This window comes from Erinaceus europaeus, chromosome X, assembly GCF_950295315.1.
Source record: "Erinaceus europaeus chromosome X, mEriEur2.1, whole genome shotgun sequence".
In the NCBI taxonomy this organism is placed as follows: Eukaryota; Metazoa; Chordata; class Mammalia; order Eulipotyphla; family Erinaceidae; genus Erinaceus; species Erinaceus europaeus.
The window spans coordinates 57,536,601-57,559,200 of NC_080185.1; the positions used below are offsets into that span (position 1 = coordinate 57,536,601).

Below are 22,600 nucleotides of genomic sequence, written 5' to 3' on the forward strand. Positions count from 1 at the left end.
TTTTTTTTCTCTCTTTCTGGCTTATCTTACTTATCATAATTACTTCTAGCTCCATCCAAGATAGGTCAAAGGAGGTGGATTCATTATTCTTCATCCTGAGTAATACTCCATTGTGTGTATATATATACCACAACTTTCACAGCCACTCATCAGTTGTTGGACACCTGTGTTGTTTCCAAGTTTTGGTTATTACGAATTGTGCTGCTATGGATGTAGGTGCGCACATATCTTTTTGGATGGGTGTGCTTGAGTGTATGATGTATCCTTAAGAGAAGAATTACTGGGTCATTTGGAAGGTCTATTTCTAGCCTTGTGATAGAGATTGGATCCATTTACATTCCCACCAGCAGTTCAGGAGGGTTCCTTTGTTCCCACTATCTCTCTAGCATTTGCTGTTGCTGTCATTTCTGATGTATGACATTCTCACAGGGGTGAGGTGGTATCTCATTGTTTTTCTTTGTATTTCTCTGACAATCAGTGACTTGGGGCATTTTTTCATGTTTGTTGGCCTTTTGTATGTCTTTTGTAGTGAATATTCTGTTCATATCCTCTTCTCATTTTTGAATTTGGTCATTTGCTTGTTTGTTGCTATGTTTAGTGAGCTATTTATATATTTTGGTTATTAGCCTCTTATCTGATGTATGGTATGTGAAGATCTCCCATTCTGTTAGGAGTTTCTTTGTTTGGGTGGTGGTTTCTTTTGCTGTGCAGAATTTTTTCAATTTGATGTAGTCCCATTGGTTTATGTTTGTCTTCCTCGCAGTTGGGTCAAAGATGTTCTTGAGATTTAGGTGGAAAACAGTTCCTCCAATATTTTCTTCTCAGTATTTGATGGTTTCTGATCTAATATCCAGGTCCCTGATTCATTTGGAGTTTACTTTTGTTTTTGGTGAGATATCATGATTCAGTTTCATTCTTCTGCACATTTCAACCCAATTTTCCCAGCACCATTTGTTGAAGAAACCCTCCTTTCTCCATTTGATAGTTTAGCCTCCCTTATCAAAAATTAGATGTCCATAGATATGGGGGTTTATTTCTGGACTTTTAATTCTGTTCCCACTGATCTGTGTATCTATTTTTGTTTCACTACCAGACAGTTTTGATTACAGTGACCTTATAACGTAGTTTGAGATCTGGGAGTATGATGCCTCCATTTCCCAGCATGAGATTTTTTTAAATAAAAAATTACCTGAGATTTTTTTTGATGAGTTTTGAGTTATAGGCTATTCTAACACAGATTCTGAAAGACTTTATTTATCTAAAATGTGTATTTGATAGAGATATAGAGAGGTTAAGAGGGAAGGAGAATAAAGTTGGAGTTCTAGAGAAAGACACCTAAGCACTACTTCACCACTTGGGAAGCTTTCCCTTTCATTTGAGGACTGGGAGCTTGAATTAGGTCCTTGCACGTTTTATCATGTGCTCTCTACCAGATGTCCTACTGCCTGGCCCCTTCTGAAATTCTTTTTAGGAAATATTTATTTTTAAATCCTCAGTTAATTCTAAGGAGATGCCAAGTTTGAGAGTATCCGATTTTAAGGAATAATCCATGCTATTGAAATAGGCAAAATACTGATTCGAACTTGTTAATCTTTTGGGCTTAATGTGAATTTTGTCATAACAAGTCCAGGCTTAATGTTGATGGAAGTTAGGAGAGTAGAAATTAAAGATGGATTATCTAGGGTGAGATAAATCTTCAGCAGGGTTGATATGGATTTCCTGGTACTTATAATGGCAACCATTCAAAAGTAATTACTCAATTTTGCTTCTATTCCCCCCACCCCACCACCACCACCATTGCACTGGGGACAGATTTCAGACACTTAAGAAAATCCTGAGATGAACGATGGAAATTAGCCTACTCTTTGTGGATGACTTTTGAGCAAAATTGTTTGAATGGTCAAAATCTCATAAATAGTTAGGAAGCATTGATCTTATAATTATTTTATGTAGCTAAGCATAATTCTTGGCTCAAAGAAACATGTTCACACTTTGCTATATCAAAGGGATTAGCTAGCGTGTTTTGTCTTTTTCTGACAAAAATTTATAAATCATTTTTTTCTGTTTTCAAAGACCACTGTAGTTACTCATAAGCAGACCGATTTTCTTCTTTTGGGGGGAGGAATGCATTTTTTTTTCTGCTAGACAAAAAAAAGCTCTAAGAAAACTCAAAATCAATTTAACATGAATTGTTACCATATGTAGTAAACTTAGTTATGAAAACATTGTAAGTGATCCAGCATTTTCATGTTGAAACTTTAATTAAGTTAGTTTTAATGAAGGCCTTTCCACCTGTTATTTCTATGTATACTGCACTTTGTTTCCAGCTTTTTTTCTTTTGCGGGTTTCTATCAGGGCAGTTCCTATGCATAAATTCTATATGTACCTCAACTCTACATAGCCCACCTTTCCATTAAACTAGTTGCTTTGCCCCATCAGAATTTGGGATAAATAAATTCACTATAGTAATGAGTAAATGAAACTCTTTATGAAATTTTCCCCAATAGTGTCCCTTGACACCACTCCGTCACTGATATTGATGTACTTATCCCTTCATTATACTTAATATACTTATATTTTTCAAGTGTGTAACAAAGTATTTAGCAGACTTTATCTTGAAATATTAATTTTATGGTGCAGAGTGTTTGGTTTGTTTGGGAAAAAATTCCCAGTTTGCTTTTGCCTTAGATTGAAGTCTTAATTGAGGTTTGATGTGATCTTCTGTAACCCATAACATTATATAATCTGAGTCAGACATTATTACTGTTTTATGTTCCTACTTGTATCACATCTTTGTTTCATATGTGATCCCTTTGTCACATGAATTCCATGCAAGTAGCAAGTATCTTGTTATTTAGAAGAACACACAGTATCATATTTTTAAATTGCAGATTAGTATTCTATTGAATATATGTCCCATAAATTCTTTTTTCAGTTAGTCATCTGTTGATGGACATTTAGGTTCTTTCCACTCGTTGGCAATTGTAAATAAAACTGCTATGTACATAGGAGGTCTTATGTCTCTTTTAGTGTTTTTATGTCATTTGGAAGTACCTGAGAGTGGTATTGCAAGGTCATAAGGGATTCCTGTGTTTATTTGTTTAAGGACTCTGCACACTGTTTTCCATAGAGACTGCACCAATTACATTCCTATCTACTGTGTAACAGACTTTCTTTTTCTCTACACCCTTGCCAATACTTGCCATTTCCTGTTTTCTTGATATTGGCCATTCTGATGTGTGTGATTTTTAATTTGCTTTTCATTGTGATTTTTAATTTGCTTTTCTCTATTGACAAGTGAAGTGGAGCATTTTCCCCTTATATCTGTGGACCACCTGTTTATCTTATTAAGAAATTTATCTATTCAGGTCTTTTTCCCACTTTTAAATTGTGTATTTTTGTTATGATTTTGATGCTGTAGCTGCTGAGCCTTATAATTTTTATAGGTATATCTGACAATACCTTGTCAGATATGTGATGTGCAAATATCTTCTCCCAATTGTTGGATTGCCTTTTTTATCCTTGTGGAATTTTCTTTCAATATATGTAAGCTTTTCAATTTGATGCAGTATTGTTTACTTTATAGTGTTTTAGTTTCACTTGCCTATGGGATTGAGACACCAAATACTTTTATTGATGCTGAGGTCTTGAAGTGTTTCACTAATGTTTTCTTCTGTGTATTTTTTTTTATGAAAAGGAAACACTGACAAACCATAGGATAAGAGGGGTATAACTTCCTCACAATTCCCACCACCAGAACTCAGTATCACATCCCCTCCCTTGATAGCTCCTCTGAGAGTATGGACCCAAGGTCACTGTGGGATGCAGAAGGTGGAAGGTCTGGCTTCTGTAATTGCTTCCCTGCTGAACATGGGCGTTGACAGGTCGATCCATACTCCCAGCCTGCCTTTCTCTTTCCCTAGTGGGGAAAGGCTCTGGGTAAGTGGGGCTCCAGGACACATTGGTGATGTTGTGTGTCCAGGGAAGTCTGGTCGGCATCATGCTAGCATTTGGAACCTGGTGGCTGAAAAGAGAGTTAACATACAAAAGCCAAACAAATTATTGATTAATCATGAACCTAAAGGCTGTAGTAGTGCAGATGAAGAGTTGGGGGGGTGTTTTGTAGATAGCTAGTAGTCATATTTTAGTTATATTCCAAGGGGTCTATGCCTATACTAGTTTTTTTTTTCCTGAGACTGAAATCTGATATGTAGGTGGATCCAAGTTATTGTCTGGGGAAATGGTTTCATGGCTAGAAAAAGGACCAGAAAGCTGGATCAGGGAAGAGAGTAGCTCCCAAATATGGGAAAGGTGTATAAATGGTTGATTGTAAACCCCATCAACTTGATATGATCTGGGACCCATATTTAGCTTAGGAGCCTATATGACCTCAGCATCCCTGTAGATCTGAGCTCACATTCTGTGGTCATGAGTAGGAACGTTCCAAGCTGCCCCAATATCAGTAACCATCTTCCTTAGGTGTAGCATAGAGTATGTTGTCCAGCCTCCCTTCGGAGGATGAAACATTCTCTACCATTGTTGACCAAGTTGAGGGTAAGGTCCTATGGGGGCTCTCAAAGGGGTCTATTTTGTTGTTCCTGATAGAGATGGCTGGTAACAATAGTTTCATGTTATCCAGATTATCGATAGATTTTGAGTTAATTTTTGTTTGTGCTGCTGAATGGTGGTCTAGTTTCATTTTTCTACACAAGGTTGTCCAGTCTTCCAGTGTTGTTTATTGAAAAGACCTTCCTTTCCCAACTGAATAATTTTGACCCCTTTGTCATATATTGGGTGTCCAATTCTGAACTATCTACCCTGTTCCACTGATCTTAGTGCCTGTCTTTATTCCAGTACCACACTGTGTTTAATATTATTGCTTTGTAGTATAAACTGAGTTTGGAGAGCATGACACCTCCATTCTCCCTCTTTTTTTTCCCTCAGGGGTTCTTTGCCTATTCATAGATTTTTGTGATTCTCCATAAAATTTTATATAAGTTATTTAATTTTTTTGAAAAAAGTCATTGAGATATTGATAGATATTGAGTTGAATATGTTGTTTTTGGAAGGAATACTGTTTTGATAATATTTATTCTTCTGGTCCATGAATAAGGGGTGCTTTTCCTATTTCTCTATGCCACTTTCTATTTCTTTTTAATAACACCCTATAGTTTTAATTGCAAATTTCCTTTATGTCCTTTATTAGATTCCCTCTAGAGAACTTTTTGGGGGTGGGACTTTTCATTGTAAATTTCCTTTATGTCCTTTATTAGATTCCCTCTAGAGAACTTTTTGGGGTGGGACTTGGAACTATGACGGTTTCCTTCAATTATCTTTTTTTTCTAATTTATAAGTTATTTATAAAATGCATAAATTAAATTTATTCATAATTTCCAGTAATTTCTTTGAATGTTTAAATTATCTTTATTTATTGGATAGAGACAGCCAGCAATCAAGAGAACAGGGAAAGAGAGAGAGAAGGAAAGGGGGAGAGAAAAAGAGGGAGAGATACCTGCAGACCTGCTTCACCACTCATAAAGCTTTCCCCCTGCACATGGGGACCAGGGATTCGAACCCTGGTCCTTGCTCATTGTAACGTGTGCTCAACCAGGTGTGCCACCACCTGCTGCCCCCTTTTTTGTAGTCTTTAGGATTCTTTAGAGATATCACCCCGCCATCTACAAATAGTATGTCTTCTTAATTTTCAATTCGGATTCCTTTGATACCTCTTTCTTGCTTGTAGTGTTGCCTAGTAGTGGTGAGAGTAAACATTCTCATCTAGTTCCATATTTTTGGAAGAAAAGCTTTTGGTTTTTCTTCATTTAGTATGATGCCAGCTATAGGTTTGTCTTACATGGCCTTTATTATGTTGAGGAATTTTCCTTCTGTTCCCAGTTTCTTAAGGGTCTTTATCATAAGTGGATGTTGAATCTTGTGAAATGCCTTTTCAGCATCTATTAAAATACTTACATGGTTTTTACCATTTTTTGATACAGCATATTACATTCATTAATCTACATATGATGAACCAGACCTGCCATTGGAATGAATCCTACCTGATCTTGGTGGATTATCCTCTTTATATGTTACTGTATTTGATTTACCAAGATTTTGTTGAGGATCTTTGCATACCAGTGTTCATCAGTGATATAGCTCTATAGTTTTCTTTTTTGGTACAGACCTTTCCTGCTTTAGAGGGCAGAGTAATACTGGCCTCATAGAATGCGTTTGGGAGTGATCCCCTCACTTTGATTTTTTTTTTCAAAAGAGCTTGAGGGTGGACTATACATACTTTTAGATAATGCCTGTTTTTATACTTTGGACATTTCCTAATGTTTCCAAGTGTTTTTCAAGGCCATCATTTTAAGAACTACATAATAGAACATGTGAGTATACCAACATTTATTTTACTAGTCCCTTAAAGAATTTATGTATTTCTGCCATTATAACTAATGATAAAGTTCAGTGACTCATAAAGGTTTACTGACTTTCCTGGTTATCTCCATACAATTAATTCCTAGAAAGAGAATTACTAGGCCAAATGTTAAGAATATTTTTAAACCATTGCTACAGGTATATTAATAACCTCTAAAAAGGTTGTACTTGTTTACATATCCTATGGTGCTTGATGATCTTTATGTATTAGAGTATAAAAATGTTATCTGCTAATGCCTTTGGTGTTTGTCTCCTTAATGGTTTTCTTCTCAGAATAAGCAGGTGAAAATAACTTTTGGATTATCTTGCAAAAACAGTAATCACTGTGGAGTAATGATGTATCATAATAACCGACTCATAAAGTCTTTTGAGAAGGTGGGATGCCAGGTGCAGGTAAGTGGTTAGTATTTCTCAGAAAAGGAAAGACTTTAACCTCTTCAAAGGAGATAGACTCAGTGATGTTTATTTCTTTTTAAAATATTTTTTTTATCTTTATTTATTGGAAAGAGAAATCATGAGGGAAGGGGGTGATAGAGAGTGAGAGAGACAGAGAGATACCTGCAACACAGTTTCGCCATTTGCAAAGCTTTCCTCCTGCAGGTAGGGACTGGGGGCTTGAACCTGGGTCCTTATGCACTGTAACATATGCGCTCAACCAGGTGTGCCACCACCTGGCCCCTTTAATGATCTTTATCTCTATTTTAAGATTGTTGTTAAATCTGATCTTGGAATTCTGTGTTAATCTGAATGTGTTGTGTTGAAAAGCTTCCTACCTCATTCTGTGTAGCTGTTAATCAATCCAGTAACTTACTGAATGCATAGTCTAGACAGCTGTTAATAAAAAAAAAAAAAACACAGAGTTAGACTACCAACAGTTCTGCTGTGTGTAGGTCTATTAGTGCTTACAGCAGCTTTCTCTGTCTTGAGGGGAGATAACTGTGATGTAGTAGAAAATGCATAAAACTCATAGTGGTTGATGGATGATTGCTGAGTTTTTCCATTTATGAGCTTTGTAATATTAGACAAATTGTTTAATTTATTTGAGGTTCAGACTCCTTAGTTATAACATCAAAACAATAATTCTACCCACGTTCCCTGCTTCACTTCTTACAGAGTTGAGATCTTTAAATAGGATAACTTACATAAAGATAGTTTATAAGTTGAACTATATAACTATTACAGTCATCTTCAGTGTTTTTTTTAAATTTTTAAAAATATTTATTCCTTTTTGTTGCCCTTGTTTTATTGTTATAGTTATTATTGTTGTTATTGATGTTGTTGGATAGGACAGAGAGAAATGGAGAGAGGAGGGGAAGACAGAGAGGGGAAGAGAAAGACAGACACCTGCAGACATGCTTCACCCCCTGTGAAGCGACTCCCTTGCAGGTGGGGAGCTGGGGGCTCGGACTGGGATCCTTATGCTGGTCCTTGCTCTTTGTGCCATGTGCACTTAACCCGCTGTGCTACCGCCCGACTCCCATCTTCAGTGTTTTAATGACAATTTAAAGGAGTAGTATCCACAACTGTGACATTAGATTCTGTTTGCCAGACAGCCTTGTTGAAGTACAAAGAAGGATAAAATGTTTTATATTACACAATAGAAGTTAATAGAAGACCCCGGTTAGCTGCTAGATTTCAGCCTGTGTTGTTTTTCCTTGTTATATCAACTGTAAACAATTCATGGTTGTGTGCTAGTCTAATCATATTTTGATTGAGTTTCTTCCACTGCAAATTTTAAAAATGGTTTTAAATCCTGAAGTCTGTTGTATTAATTTATAATTAAGGTAGAGATCATTAGTTGTGATTTGGCAGCTTGCATATAAAAATTCTTTAACAGATAGCGTGTGATGATTACAAAGCATCATAAAAAAGGTGTTATCTTTTTTAGTGAGGTTTGATTTTAGTTCCCTCGAACAGCAGTATTTAACCTTGACTTTTAAGCAATGTCATTTTTATTGAAATCTTATGGAAACTTTATGTACTCTTTCTTGATATTGATTGAAATCAAAATGAAATACTTCCAGGTAGTCAATAGTAATATGTGTTTCAATTAATTTTTTTTCCTAAGCCAACTCATGGTGAAGGTGTGGGAGTAATTGGCGTCATTGAGTGCAATTTCTTAAAACCTGCCTACAACAAACAAGACTTTGAGTATACCAAGGAGTACCGGTGAGTTACTCCCAATTTGAGGTGTTTCTGATAGTTCATTAAGTATCATGCTATGCTCTGAAACTTCAGAAGTTTATCTCTAAACGCAGTCAAATAACTAATTTTCTAAGACTTGAGATAAAATTACTTTTCTATTTTTCAATTCCTGGTTTTGACTGAAGTGCCATTACTTTAACCCATTCTGTAAGTTTCAGGTATTTACTACCTTACAATTCCCACCAAAAGTCTAGTTTCCATCTCCCATCATGCAGTTATTCTTCTTTTACCTATTTTATCCACCCTTCCCCTTTCCCTCCTGATAGCTACACTTTTGCTCTTATAATCTAAGAGTTTTGTTGTATTTAGTTCTTGTGTTTCTTTCTCTTTCACATATAAGTGAAATGACTCGATTTTTAAATCAAAGTTTACTGATACAATGCTATATGGAATAGTCAAGGTTTTCTCACCTTCTGCACCCCCCCAAAATAATTTTGGTTCTTACTCCCAGTGGGGGAGAAATGATAGGGTAAAGATGACCTCTGAAATCTAATTCCATCAGGATCCAGAGAGAGAGGAGAAATAAAGAAGGAACGTTTGGATGTAGTAATAGGTGTATGTGTGACTTGGAAAGGAAGAGAAGACGGGACCATAGACAAAAATGGGCCAATGTATATAAATATATAGATAAATAGTTGTAGAAATAATAGTTAATCAATATCTGCAACCTTAAGAGAATTGCTGTAGCTTACCATGGAGATACTGGGTGGTGGGAATAGGGTGGCTTTGTGCCCGTTATCTTGTAATTTTGTAAATCAATACTAAATCTAAAATATAAAATATATATAATATATTATATATATTATATATAAATATAAAATTTATATAAATAAAGTTTGAAATTCCTGAAAAAATGTAATAGTCAAGGTTTGGAAACAGATCAACTACTCAATGGCAGAAGAGCTGATAAGGAAGTTGTAGCATTTATATACAATGTGATAAAACTTAACTGAAACAAGACAAGCTCTTATTATTTGTTCCAATGGAAATGGAGGGGATTATGCTAAGTGAAATAAAGTAGAAGTGTGATATAAAAAGGAAAGGAAAAGGCAGAGAGAAACATTAATAAAGTAGTGATTCACCTGAGTAGATCTGAGGACACTGCAAAGGGAGATGGGGGGACTTAGTACGGGGATCCTTGCGCGGGTCCTTGCACTTCATACTAAGTGCACTTAACCCGGTGTGCTACTGTTTGACCTCCAGTAGCCTTCATTCTCTTTGGGCTACTTTATGACTTTAAATTGGAATACTGAAAGCAGAAGGATGTTAGATGGAGTACTTGATACCCTAAACAGTAATAATTCTTTGTGTATTCTTAAATAAAGGAGTTACTTTATTATATCTTGAATATATAGTGCATTTTACTTGTATGTTGTTTTATGACATTTAAGGTACTTTGCATGAATTACATATGTTAAAAATTTGGAAATGGCTTGTAGGATATACTAAAGCAAGGATGAATGGCTGTTGAAGTAATGTAAATGTCATTCAATCATGTAAAAGAAGAGATTCGGAGAAGAGTATTTGACAGATACTATGTAAAATGACCAATACATTTTAGTAGCATATTAATAAGAAAGGAAATAAAGGACAAATAATAATAAATTATTACTTCAAAGTCTTAAATTTCATGGACTGGGATATTGGTAAGATTACTGATAGCATAATGAGGTTGCATATAGGAAATTTCTTGGAGTTGCAGTGATGAAAAACAGATTGTAAGGGACTAAGACAGGATAATGAAGAAGTAGCTGATGTAAACCACATATACTAGAATTGGTGGAAGTAAAATGAAGGAGAAACATAGGAAAGGGAAGGCAGGGATTTGGGGGTTTCACAATTCATGGGAACCATATCTTGATTACAGTGGTGGTTATATGACAATATACCTTTGTCAAAATTGATAGAACTACATACTTTAAAAGATGAATTTTATAAAGAAATGATGACACATACACAATGGAACAATACCCTGTAGTAAAAAATGATGAGATTGTATCACTTGGAATAAAGTGGATAGAACTTGAAGTGATTATGCTAAGTAAAATTAGTAAACAGGTGAAGGAAAGCTACTGGATAGTTTCACTCATATGTGGAATATATATGACTAAGACGAGTGAGCTTGTTAAAAAAAAAAAAAAAGGTAGCCAATATGTCTCGTGGACTTTGCCATGGTAGTTAGTTGGGGTTGGGGTCTCGCAGAACTTTGGTGGAGGTTGTGGTTAACTTACATTTTACGTGTATAAGTATGAAATTATACCTCTGACATCCTATTATTTTGCTAAATCACTAGTAAAAATAGGGGGGAAAGATAAGTTTTACTCTATGCAGATTTTACCATAATAAGTTTGCCTTTTACATGAGAACAAAGATTAATTTTTATTGAGTTATAATTCACATACCACAAATGTCACCAGTATAAAGTATACAATTCTGTGGGTTTTTCTTACCATATTCATAAGGTTATATAGACATCACCATTATCTAACTCCAAAACACGTTTAATCCCCCCAGAGAATTCCTTTGTCCACTAGCAATCATTCTCAAATTGCCCTTTCTAACTCCAGATATCACATTTCTACTTCCTATTTAATTCTCTTACATTATGGTAAAATATACATGATATTAAGTTTCCTATCTTAACCTTTTAAGTGCACAGTTCACTGCTACTAAGTACATTCATATTCATGTTTTTGTATTTTAAATATATATTTTATTTCATAAAAGGGAAGAAGTAGAAGAAATGGTTGATGAGTTATGAAGAGTAGGATATACATGAATTATTTTTAAAATATTGAACACATTGAGGCGTTCTATTTTCCCCTTTACAACCACAATTAATTAGCAGGCAAGCAGGGCTTTGTTAGGACGGCTGTACATCTATTCCAAATAATGGAGCAGGATCCCCAAGCAAATTATTTATATAAAACAAATGGATTTTACTGTTTGCCTGAGTGTTTTCTTATATAATCACATTGCTCATTGCCTAAGTATTTTAAGATTTACTTAGTGTCTTGTGTTAATATACTTTTTATAAAGAGAAGAATAAATTTGTATCAGACAATTAAAGCTTAGAAGAACGTGAACATCATTTGGTACATCCTTCTACCCAAAGGACAATTCCTGTGAAACTGACACTCTGCCTATCAGACTATAGCTTCCCCTTTCCTTTCCCCTCATATCTTGGCAGCCAGTATTCTACTTTCTGTTTCTGTGACTTTAACTCTTCTAAGCACTTCATATAAGTAAAGTCATGCAATAATTGTCCTTTTGTGATGATAGATTTGCAATCTGTTTTCTGTAAGTGTAGATGAACAGAATTATGCTTAATATTCTAAACCGTTTGCCGCGGTCAAATTGTAATATCCTGGTAATCACAAACTTGTGCAGCAAATACTAAAACTACATGTTTCTTCTCATCTTTTCTTCCAGGTTGACCATCAGTGCCCTTGCCCAGAAGCTCAATGCTTATTGCAAAGAAAAAACATTCTACAAGAGTTTTGAGAACTCAGCCTTAGCTAAGCCAACACTGTGAGTAGTAAATATTGAGTCTGAAAGTGGCTACTATCACTAATGCCAATTGACATGATGACTAATGTCCATAGAGAAGGAACAAAAGGAAGACCGTATTTTTCACATAAAGTGTAATGAATTGAAAATTGGCACTCCTAGGTATTTATTTCATCATTTGCTAAACTTCTTCATTCTGGCTCAGCACTTATGGTTTGGATAATTTATATGAAGAGTTTAGTACTGTCAGTTTATCCTGCAGGCAGTGTGATATAGTGGAAGATGATGGCCATTTAAATCATACTCTCCTGGATTGAAATTCTGGATGTGCTTCTTAATAGTTGGGTGAACTTGGGTAAGTAAGTAACTTCACCTCTTTGAGTAAGTCAGATAACACTTGAAATATAGTGCCTAGAAAAAGGGTAAGTATTCAGAAATGTCACCAAACATCCCTTCTCTTTATCCCTAGTGAGCATTGTTGGAGCTGTGCCAGGGAAATTGAGAGTATAGCCCAACAGAAAAAAGCCAGAATTACTGAATCTAAGAGAGGAAAATAAACACACTGCTACAAATCTAGATGAAATGCTCAGATATACCAAAGACGAATGCAGAGGATAGAATGTAGAATGTATCAGAACACAATGTAGTCAGTTGTACCACTCTCAAGGCAAGGATTAGACTGGTAAAAATTCATCTTGGAGTAGGCATCTGGGTTTTTGTTGTTATTGTTAAGTGGCAATCATAAGATAGGATTTGATGTCACCAGATACAAAATGTTGTTTGAATGCAGCCTGATTGACTATTGAATGAATATCCTAATCTTATTTTAAAGATGTTTGCTCTTCACACATATCGTCAAGCACAAGAACCTGGGTTCGAGCCCCTGCTCCCCACCTGCAGGGGGTCTGCTTCATGAGCAGTGAAGCAGGTCTGCAGGTGTCTTTCTCTCCCTCTCTCTATCTCCCAGTCCTCTTTTAATTTCTCTCGGTCCTATCTAATAAAAAATAGGGGGGAAAAAAAGGACTTGTGTTTTTGCTCAACTACCATGGCTTTCAAAGAAATGCAAATTAAGATCAGATTCCATTTCCTGCTTTCAAATACACAGTGATTAATGCCGTGAAGCAGATGTTCATCTTCTGTGGAGTGTGTGTGTGTGTGCATATTATACAGCCTTTATGCAGGAAGAAATATAATCACGGTTATTATTTATTTACTACTTACATGCTTGGCAGTAGTCTAAGTTTTTAAATAGATTTACTTTGATTTAATCATGACAACTCTAAAAGATAGATATTATTACTTCTCTACAAATATAGAGAGGGATACAGTAAGTGCTTAAGTATTGACTCAAGAGAAGACAGGTAGAGAGGGCCAGTGAAATAGCTCAGTTGGATTGCTAGTTTGCAATGTGTGCAGCCCAGGTTCAAGCTAGGCCTCTACCACATTGAGGACAGCTTTGAAACTCTGGTTTCTCTCTCTTTCCTCTCACTCCCTCCCCCTAGCCCTCCCTCCCTCCCTCTTTCTTTCTCTGCATCTCTGTCTCTATGAGAGAGAAAGGGAGGAGAGGAAATAAAGTTGTAGATCTACGTTCAAATGCAGGCAGTCAGGTTTCGCCCTACGTTCTTGGTCATAACAGTCTTCTGGAAGTATGCAATGAAGAAAATATTTACAGTTCCTTCAAAAGCCAATTTAGGGCAAGCGCAAGTTAGAAGCTTCTTGTACTTGCCTGAATGGAAGCATCTACTATGGTCTACATGTTACCCAAGCCAGGAAGTTTCTGTCTCAAGTATTAGGACAAAATCTACTTCATTCTCAAGAGAAATAATAGTGGCATGTTTCTATAAGAACTCCTATGCATACACTTGAAAACCAAAGATGGTAGGACATTTCCTCTCAACTGCTACTGCTGAAACAGACTCTGAATGTAACAGTGAGTGTATGGACACATACAAACACCAGAGGTCAGACCTGAGCTTAGAGCATAGAGGTTGCAAGACTAAAACTGCCTGGAGTTTGGAGGCAGGATGCTATTGAACCGAAACTGTTTACAAATTCTCATTACTAACATGGAATTTTTAAACAGTAAGAGAACACTGAATCAGAATGGTAAAAATTCAGGGACCTTTTATGGTCTTTTCTATATCTTTCTGTATTTCCCAGTTTTTTTCTATAACAAGTTTATACTCTTTAGACTAGAAAACACCCACTATTTTTCTCATTATAGAATTCTTTTTTATTAATGATTAATAATTGTTAACAAGACTATGGGATAAGAGGGGTAAACTTCCATATAATTCCCACCACCAGAGTTCTGTACCCCATTTCATTCCCTCCACTGGAAGGCTCCTTATTTTTTTTAACTTTATAATATAGTTTATCTGTTTGAACAGAAAGAAATTGAGAAGGGGAGATAGAGAGGGGAAGAAAGACAGAGAGATACCTGCAGTCCTGCTTTACCACTTGTGAAGCTTTCCCCCTGCAGGTGGGAATGAGGGGCTTGAACGTGAGTCCTTGTTCATGGTAATAACGTGTATTTAACCAGATGTGCCACCACCCAACCCCTGTGGTTCCCTATTTTTTAGTCTCCTGGGGGTATGATGAAATTATTACTAAGACACAAAAGAATTGGATCAATATATTGAAATGTTTAGGTAAGAACAGTATCAACATAACATACACAAAATTGCCCTAGGCTGAATTCCATACTTAAAAAAAAACTGACCCTATTATACCCTCTTTCTGTGGCCTCTTTTCTCTAGTCTTTTCCTGTCCCACTCCAGCCTGCCTTTCACATCTAGAGTGCTGACTCTTCTGTTACATATGGTCACCTCTTTCACAGAAAAGCAAATTCAGTCTAAGGTGTAGGTGACTGACAAGGCTTTGCTTCTTGAGGGAGATAGGAGTGGGTATGCATTTTCAGAATAGAACTCTGGAAGAGTTTCATCTTAATAACTCGCTCCAATTGCTTATCTGGAGCTACCATTTCTCATTTAGAAATATCAACCTAATGTAATTTTGATTGCTATAAAAAGATTTGGAAAAAAAAAGGACTAGGGAGTCTATAGGGAAATGAAGGCAGTGTTGTGATGATGCTTTAACGAATCCCACAAATGCATATTTTGTTTTTATTAGTGATTTAATTCTGGTTTACAAGATTATAAGATTACAGGGGTTTTCATTCCACACTGCATTTACCGAAGTGCTATGCCCTCCGCTACACTCAGTGATAACCAACATAGCTCTCAGAAAGTCTTGGAAACAGTTTGGCAAATTTTATTACAAGTCCGTGTGATGCAGTTCTCTGATCATGCTTAGTGAAGGCATATTTTCAAATCATGTTTTATTGTGTATGAGAAAAAAGACACCAGAGAAAGGACTAGAATTTTGGGTGGTCTCTTTATATCTTGTCTTTTCTTGTTATGTTGTGCCTCGGATTAAACCCAGAGCCCCATGTATGCAAGCCATGTGCTCTACCACGGAACCACCTCTTAGTTCCTACAAATGCATTTTTTTAAAGATTAAAAAAATTATATATTCCCTTTGTTTGCCCTTGTTGTTTTTTATTATTGTAGTTATTATTGTTGTTGTTGGATAGGACAGAGAGAAATGAAGAGAGGAGGAGAAGAGAGAGAGGGGAGAGAAAGATAGACACCTGCAGACTTGCTTCACCACCTGTGAAGCGACTCCCCTGCAGGTGGGGAGCCGGAGGCTGGAACCTGGATCCTTATGCTGGTCCTTGTGCTTTGTGCCACCTGCGCTTTACTCGCTGTGCTACCACCCGACTCCCCTACAAATGCATTTTAAACCTCCTACGGGACGGAACAGAAGTAAATAAAATGGCTCTGTGGGTTTTGTTTCTTGATAATATTTGGGGTTTTTTTTTGTGTTTTCTTTATTGGATAGAAACAGCCAGAAATTGAGAGGGAAGGGAAGATAGAGAAGAAGACAAACAGAGAGACACCTGCAGCTCTGCTTCAGCACTCACAAAACTTTCCCCCTCCAGGTCCTTGCATGTTGTAACCTGTGCACTCAAAATGGTGCATCACTGCTTGATTCCCTCTTGATAATATTGTATTATATAATTTTCCTAGTTAATTTTACAGTCAAACAAGAGCTGACAGGGCAGATATGATGATTATAATTAATGTTGATGTTTATTACTCTTTTTCTTTTTAAAAAATATTTATTTATTCCCTTTGTTGCCCTTGTTGTTTTATTGTTGTAGTTATTATTGTTGTTGTTATTTATGTTGTCGCTGTTGGATAGGACAGAGAGAAATGGAGAGAGGAGGGGAAGACAGAGGGGGAGAGAAAGATAGACACCTGCAGACCTGCTTCACCACTTCTGAAGCGACTGCCCTGCAGATGTGGAACCGGGGGCTTGAACCGGAATCCTTATGCCGGTCCTCGCGCTTTGCACCATGTGTGCTTAACCTGCTGCGCTGCCGTCTGACTCCCTACTCTTTTTCATATCCTTACCTATTATACTTCTATCATTATGTATTTCATTAAGTTCAAAATACCTACATTTTGGACACACAGACTACATTTCTAGCACACTTCATATGTAAATTATACATGGCCAGTGGGATAGCTCAGCAGGTGAAATCAGGACTTATGTGTGAGGCCTAGGTTCGATCCCTAGCACTACGTAAGCTGGAATAGAGTTCTTCTCTGGCCTCTCCTTCTATGTCTCCTGAAATAAAATATATATATAAAATCATGAGGCAGGGGAGATAGCATACTTTTCACACAAAAGATATTCATGACTGAGGCTCTGCAGTCCTAGGTTCAATACCAGAAACTACCATCAGCCAGAGCTGAGCAGTGCTCAGTTTTATATATATACATACATATATATATGCCACCATTATATTAAATTAAAATGCCTTAAACATTAAGATTATGTTATTTCATATCCATGATGTTTTTCTAATATATGAAAGAGCATAGAACTAGGAGTCACACTTCTGTTTGCCTCCATTCAGGAAGATTCCTGACCAGACATGGGTACAATGTGATGAGTGTCTTAAATGGAGGAAGCTTCCTGGCAAGGTTGACCCATCCACATTGCCTACAAGATGGTTTTGTTACTATAACACTCATCCAAAATACAGGTAAAGACTTAGTATTATGCCAGCAATAGCTCTTGGTTTGGCTCTACGTTCTAAAACGCTTTGCATCTCAAGCCTGTGCTCTCTATACGTGGGAGTCAAGTTCTCACCTGCCCTATCCAACCTTATTTTTCATTGTCCTTTAACCAGAACTGTGGCTTCACTTTTCCCAACATTTGCTATCTGTATTTTCTACACCTGATTTTTTAAAGATTTACTTTTATTTTTTTAATTATTGATTTGATTTGATAGGACAGAGAGAAACTAAGAGGAAAAGCAGGTAGAGGAGAGGGAGAGACCTACAGTCATGAAGCTTCCTCCCCTGCAGGTGGAGACAAGGAGCTTGAACCTGGATCCTTGGGCGTGGTAGTGCATGTGCTCAACTTAGTACACCACTACCCAGCCCCTTCTACACATGATTCTAATAGTGTCATTCCTCTTTGTTACAAAAACATTCTACATCCTACCTGCTTATCCAAACTGTCTGTCTGGGAAGCTTGGGGATTTTTTGTATGATAATAGCATATACTCATTTTACTCTGACTCCCTATGAAATGTTTTCTTATTTATCTATATATTGTCTTGTATTTTTGGAATATTTTCTTTTGTATATGCATTAACTCTTCAAGAGGTTGTAAACTCTTTGAAATCAAGGGCTTTACATTTTCTATCTAGTTGATCATTTTCTTCATGTTTCCTATGCCTGAATCTGTCATAGTTGCTATTTTATATAATACATTTAAAAATCTTAGTGTTTTTTGTCTACATGTTTATCTTTCTAATAATATGTCATATGTTCATTGCAGTATCTGACATGTAGCTGGTGCCTGGCATATCCATGGCATTCATTTAATACTAAGAAATATCTTGATTTGACTTTGTAATCATATCAGTTTGTGATAATAAGTCCATTGCTTCAATTCAACCATGACTTTCTTAATTGTTTTTCTTCAGGATAAAACTGATAATAAAAGATAATAAAACAGAGAGTGTTTAAAATATTTAAATTGGAGGAAGTTAAACGTAGGCTGGGTCTATAAATGATAAGCATTCTCCCATATTCTCCAGGATGAACATAAGCACCTTTCTGTGGGGAATAACTAGATTTGTGTGATTAACATATAGAATTGAGTTCTTTGAAGTTTTGTTTTTTAATCATGTGTCTCCTATGATTTTGCACTTAGTCTAAGAAATATAGCCTTCCAAGCTGGGAGAGTATACTACTTCTGCAAAAGGACTTTCATGTTTGAGTCTCCAAAGCCCTAGGTTCAGTCCCCGGCACCACCATAAACCAGAGCTGAGCAATACTCTAGTAAAGATTTAAAAAAAAAAAAAAAGGAAAAGGAAGGGAGAGAGACAGAGACAGAGACACAGAGGTAGCCTTCCAAGACATTTCCCTTTTATAAAATGGGAATAGCAGAGAGTAAATTTGTTTCTAGGATTTCTTTTAATCCCAAATGCCTTTTCTAGCACCTGTCAGTTTTTTCTACTAAAATTCTATTCTTGCTTTGCATGTGATGTTTCCAGTATAGAATTTTCCTTTCTCCCTGACCTTCTAGTCTTGATTCTGTTGTTCTTTTGGTTGTAAATACCTCCTAGTTCTTTATCACTGCTTTCTATCATGACATTGTTGTCGCTGTTGTTGTTACTGCCAGAGCACTAATTAGCTATAGCTTATGGTGGTGCTGGGGACTGGACCTGAGAACTCAGAACCTCAGACATGAACATCTCCTTGAAGAAGCATTTTCCTATCTTCTCAGCCTAACGTTCAAGCATAATTATCTAGTTTAGGAATCCACATGCTTCTAGATTACACCTCAATCAAAATTTTTCTTGTACTTGAACTTTACTTTCTAATAATAACAGAAATTAAATTCTTTCTGTTCCTCACCATAATAGAACCTCTGTAATTGTCAGATATTTTGAATGTCACAGAACAAAGAAGTATATGCACCAAAGGTACAGATGATGACATGCCCTGAAATAAGAATTTCTACATGTCTGCCTGCGTACAGATTTTGTAATGACTGTGGAATGTGAGCTCCATTGTCAGAGGGTTGTTAACCTCCTGACCTGCTTGTTTGTAGTTGTAAAGAAAGTAAAAAAAAGAAGTTGAGCTACCTTCTATCTCCAAAAATTGATTTCTTCTCTATCTTGTAGGAGATGCTCTGTTCCAGAGGAACAAGAACTCGTTGATGAAGACCTGTACTTGAACAAAACTAAGAAACAGTTGAGTATGCGTGAGGTGGTATTCTGTGTCACACAGTAGAGGCACCTGGCCCTACATAATAGGATAGGGGAGATGTTAAGAAGAAAGAAATTTATTGTATTGGTTTTTAATGATTTCCCCTCTCATCTCCAGATTCTTAATTCTTTCTAATTATCTCCTGACTCTCCTGACTGATTATTACCTTTATTCTTTTTCTCTTCCCCCAGATCCCCACTCTCATTTGATGGGGAATTTGAAGTCTTTCTTTATGGAATAGTTCAGGAAGTCACCCTTAGTTGCTCACTGAGTCTCACACCAGTTTTACTTTGGAAGGAACATTATATCTAAATCGACAGGTGGTGATCCATTTCAGCATGAGAGACTGCATAAGTGAAGTAAATAACACTTTTATCTTCTAGAGATCAAACTGTTGAGAAGAAGAAGATGCCAGTAGAAAATGAGAACCACCAGGTGAGAGAAAGTACACACTCTTCTTTTTCTCACACAAAATTTTCCCCAACAGAGGACAGGAGGTTGAAGGAAGCACAATCTTAAAAGCTGCATAGAAATAACCTATTTCTTCTGGTGGTTCCTCCCTCCTCCCCCCCTTCCCACATTAAATCTTTAGAATTTGCTTTGATATTTGCTGTTTCTGATGTTCAGATTACCAGACCTAGAAGAGTCAAGTCATTAATTTCCCAGATTTGGATTCAGTCCCCATTTTGGACATATGACTATCACATTCAGTGCCATCACAGAATATTCAAGGGCCTAATTCTATCCTTGCACAGACTTGTCCTATGAAGTGTAGTTTTCCTCAGTTTCCTTTCTTCCAGGATTCAGAAGTGATTTCTCCCTCCTTCCCCTTGGAAAGAAGGGGTGGTTCTTTGTGTCCCTCCCCCATCCCTGCTTTCAGGCTGGCTGGCTTTATAAAGACTGCTGTTTTGAATTTTCAGGAGCACTGTCTCTCGGACATGGTTGCCCAGCTCCGGACGCTGAAGGGTGCAATAAGGTTGGCCGTCCTTTCAGGGACACTCCTTTCCTGACAGCCACCATAGCACCCACCCAACCTTGTCTTTCTGCATGATTTTCCTCTTGACCCCTTTTCCCAGAGATATCTGCTAGTCGCATGTTAGATTCACCTTCCACCCATTCAATTAGGGTAGGTCAGACTGGTGAGGATAGAGGCAATTCAATACAAATTCTTCTTCTGGCGTCCAAGACCCCGGTGTATAAATAAGCACATGGTCCATACCTCAGTATCTTAAGAATCGAATCTAGAGATTGGGAGATTATCTGGGACTGCCCTGTCCTCATTCAGTTTACCTCCCCTTTTTACTCCTTCACATTCATCACTCATTCTTTCTTCATAAGCTGGCTCTCCCACAGAGGCCAGCCGCATGCCTCTGTTGTGTGTGCACTATGACTATATGTTAGTCTCTCGCATGCATCTCTCCAAAACCAACACAGACACTTGCTGCAATGCTTCACCTCTCCCCTCATCAAAGATACCAGAGCAATGAAAACCCAGACTTAAAGTGGGTCGCAAGAGAGAATTAGCTAGTGACTAGGGGATCTAGGTTACCGTTGTGGGTGGGATAACTCTGGGAACCAATAAGTTCCTAGAGGGGAGGTCTGTTGGAGTCCAGCTGATAAGGTTATGACTGAACGCTCCTGGGTTCAGTGTTCTAGTGTACATTACTGCGGCGCTGTTTGTTTTGTGTAGGAAACAGTTACTTTTTATTTGGCCAAGTGTTCTTTCCTAGCATCTGAAGGATTGACTCATCCTTTGGTACTAGTTTGAAATTGAGATTTTTAATGACCCGTTTCTTTCTTTGCTAGGTATTTGCTGATCCACTGAAAATCTCTACTATTCAAGATATGGATGATCTGAACAACAAGACGATTGGATACGATAGGGTTGATAGCCCTTGCCAATTTCTATCTGCTGGAGAAGAGAACAGAACATCTTCTCTTCAACTCAAACCTCTGGATACCAGTATCTTTCAGTTTTCCAGGTGTGTAGAAAACAATCTCTGTATAGTAAGCCTCAGGGTTTGCTTTCCTATAAACTAAGTTCATGTCATTATCGTGTGTGTTCCTCCTAAGGCCTAGCATGGACTTAGAAGAAGCACCATTTTTGTTTGATAGGACTATGTGTTTATGTACCCCCCAAGTTTTCAAAAATTCCAACTGTTGTGTTGCGTGTGTGTATAGTTTGTTGAGATGACCATGATTTATGCTCTTTTATGTACTTTGTGTTCACCTTATGGTGGGAATTAAGTGAAATAGTGGACATGAAAACATTTTGAAGAACGTAATTTGTTGTGCAAACATAAGGGGATATTATATAGATAGATGATAGTTTTTTTCATAAATTGAGGAATATTGAAGTTCTTTGAGACCTGATAGACCTAGCACATGTTTATTCATGTGTAAAAACTACTGGAGGTAAGACTTTTTTTTTTTGTCTCCGAGGTTATTGCTGGGGCTCAGTGCCTGCACTGCGAATCCACTGCTCCTGGAGGCTATTTTATTGCCCTTGTTGTTTATCATTGTTGTTGTTATTATTGTTGTTGGTGGATAGAATAGAGAGAATTTGAGAGAGGACGGGAAGACAAAGAGGGGGAGAGAAAGGTAGACATCTGCAGACCTACTTTACCACTTGTGAAGCGAACCCCTGCAGGTGGGGAGTTGGTGGCTCGAACCAGGAGCCTTAATCAGGTCCTTGTGCTCTGTGCCATGTATGCTTAACCCACTGCACTACTGCCCGGTCCCCTAGGTGAGATTTTTTTATTATTTTTTTATTGTAGTTATCACTGCTATTATTGATGTCGTCATTGTTGGATAGAACAGAGAGAAATGGAGAGAAGAGGGGAAGGCAGAGAGGGGGAAAGAATGATAGACACCTGCAGACCTGCTTCACCACCTGTGAAGCTATTCTTCTGCAGGTGGGGAGCCGGGGGCTCGAACTGGGATCCTTAACTCCGGTCCTTGCGCTTTGCGCCACCTGCGCTTAGCTTAACCCGCTGCACTACCGCCCGACTCCCCCCTAGGTGAGACTTTTAATTCATTGTTCTCTTGAGGAAATTATTAGTTTGAGTTTAATATTGTGCTTTAGTTTTTTA

At 37.2% G+C, this 22,600-nt stretch overlaps 1 protein-coding gene across 2 annotated transcripts in view; it reads left to right on the forward strand.

Moving 5' to 3' along the window:
- The window catches only part of MORC4 (MORC family CW-type zinc finger 4), a 66,127-nt gene that overhangs the window by 29,248 nt on the left and 14,279 nt on the right, over positions 1-22,600 (forward strand). For both annotated transcript variants that reach the window (XM_007530619.3, XM_007530618.3), the window contains exons 8-14: positions 6,709-6,828; positions 8,504-8,604; positions 12,073-12,171; positions 17,138-17,266; positions 19,424-19,492; positions 19,892-19,943; positions 21,315-21,490. In XM_007530619.3, the coding sequence (XP_007530681.1) occupies positions 6,709-6,828; positions 8,504-8,604; positions 12,073-12,171; positions 17,138-17,266; positions 19,424-19,492; positions 19,892-19,943; positions 21,315-21,490 (746 nt within the window). The remainder of the gene's footprint in view (positions 1-6,708; positions 6,829-8,503; positions 8,605-12,072; positions 12,172-17,137; positions 17,267-19,423; positions 19,493-19,891; positions 19,944-21,314; positions 21,491-22,600) is intronic.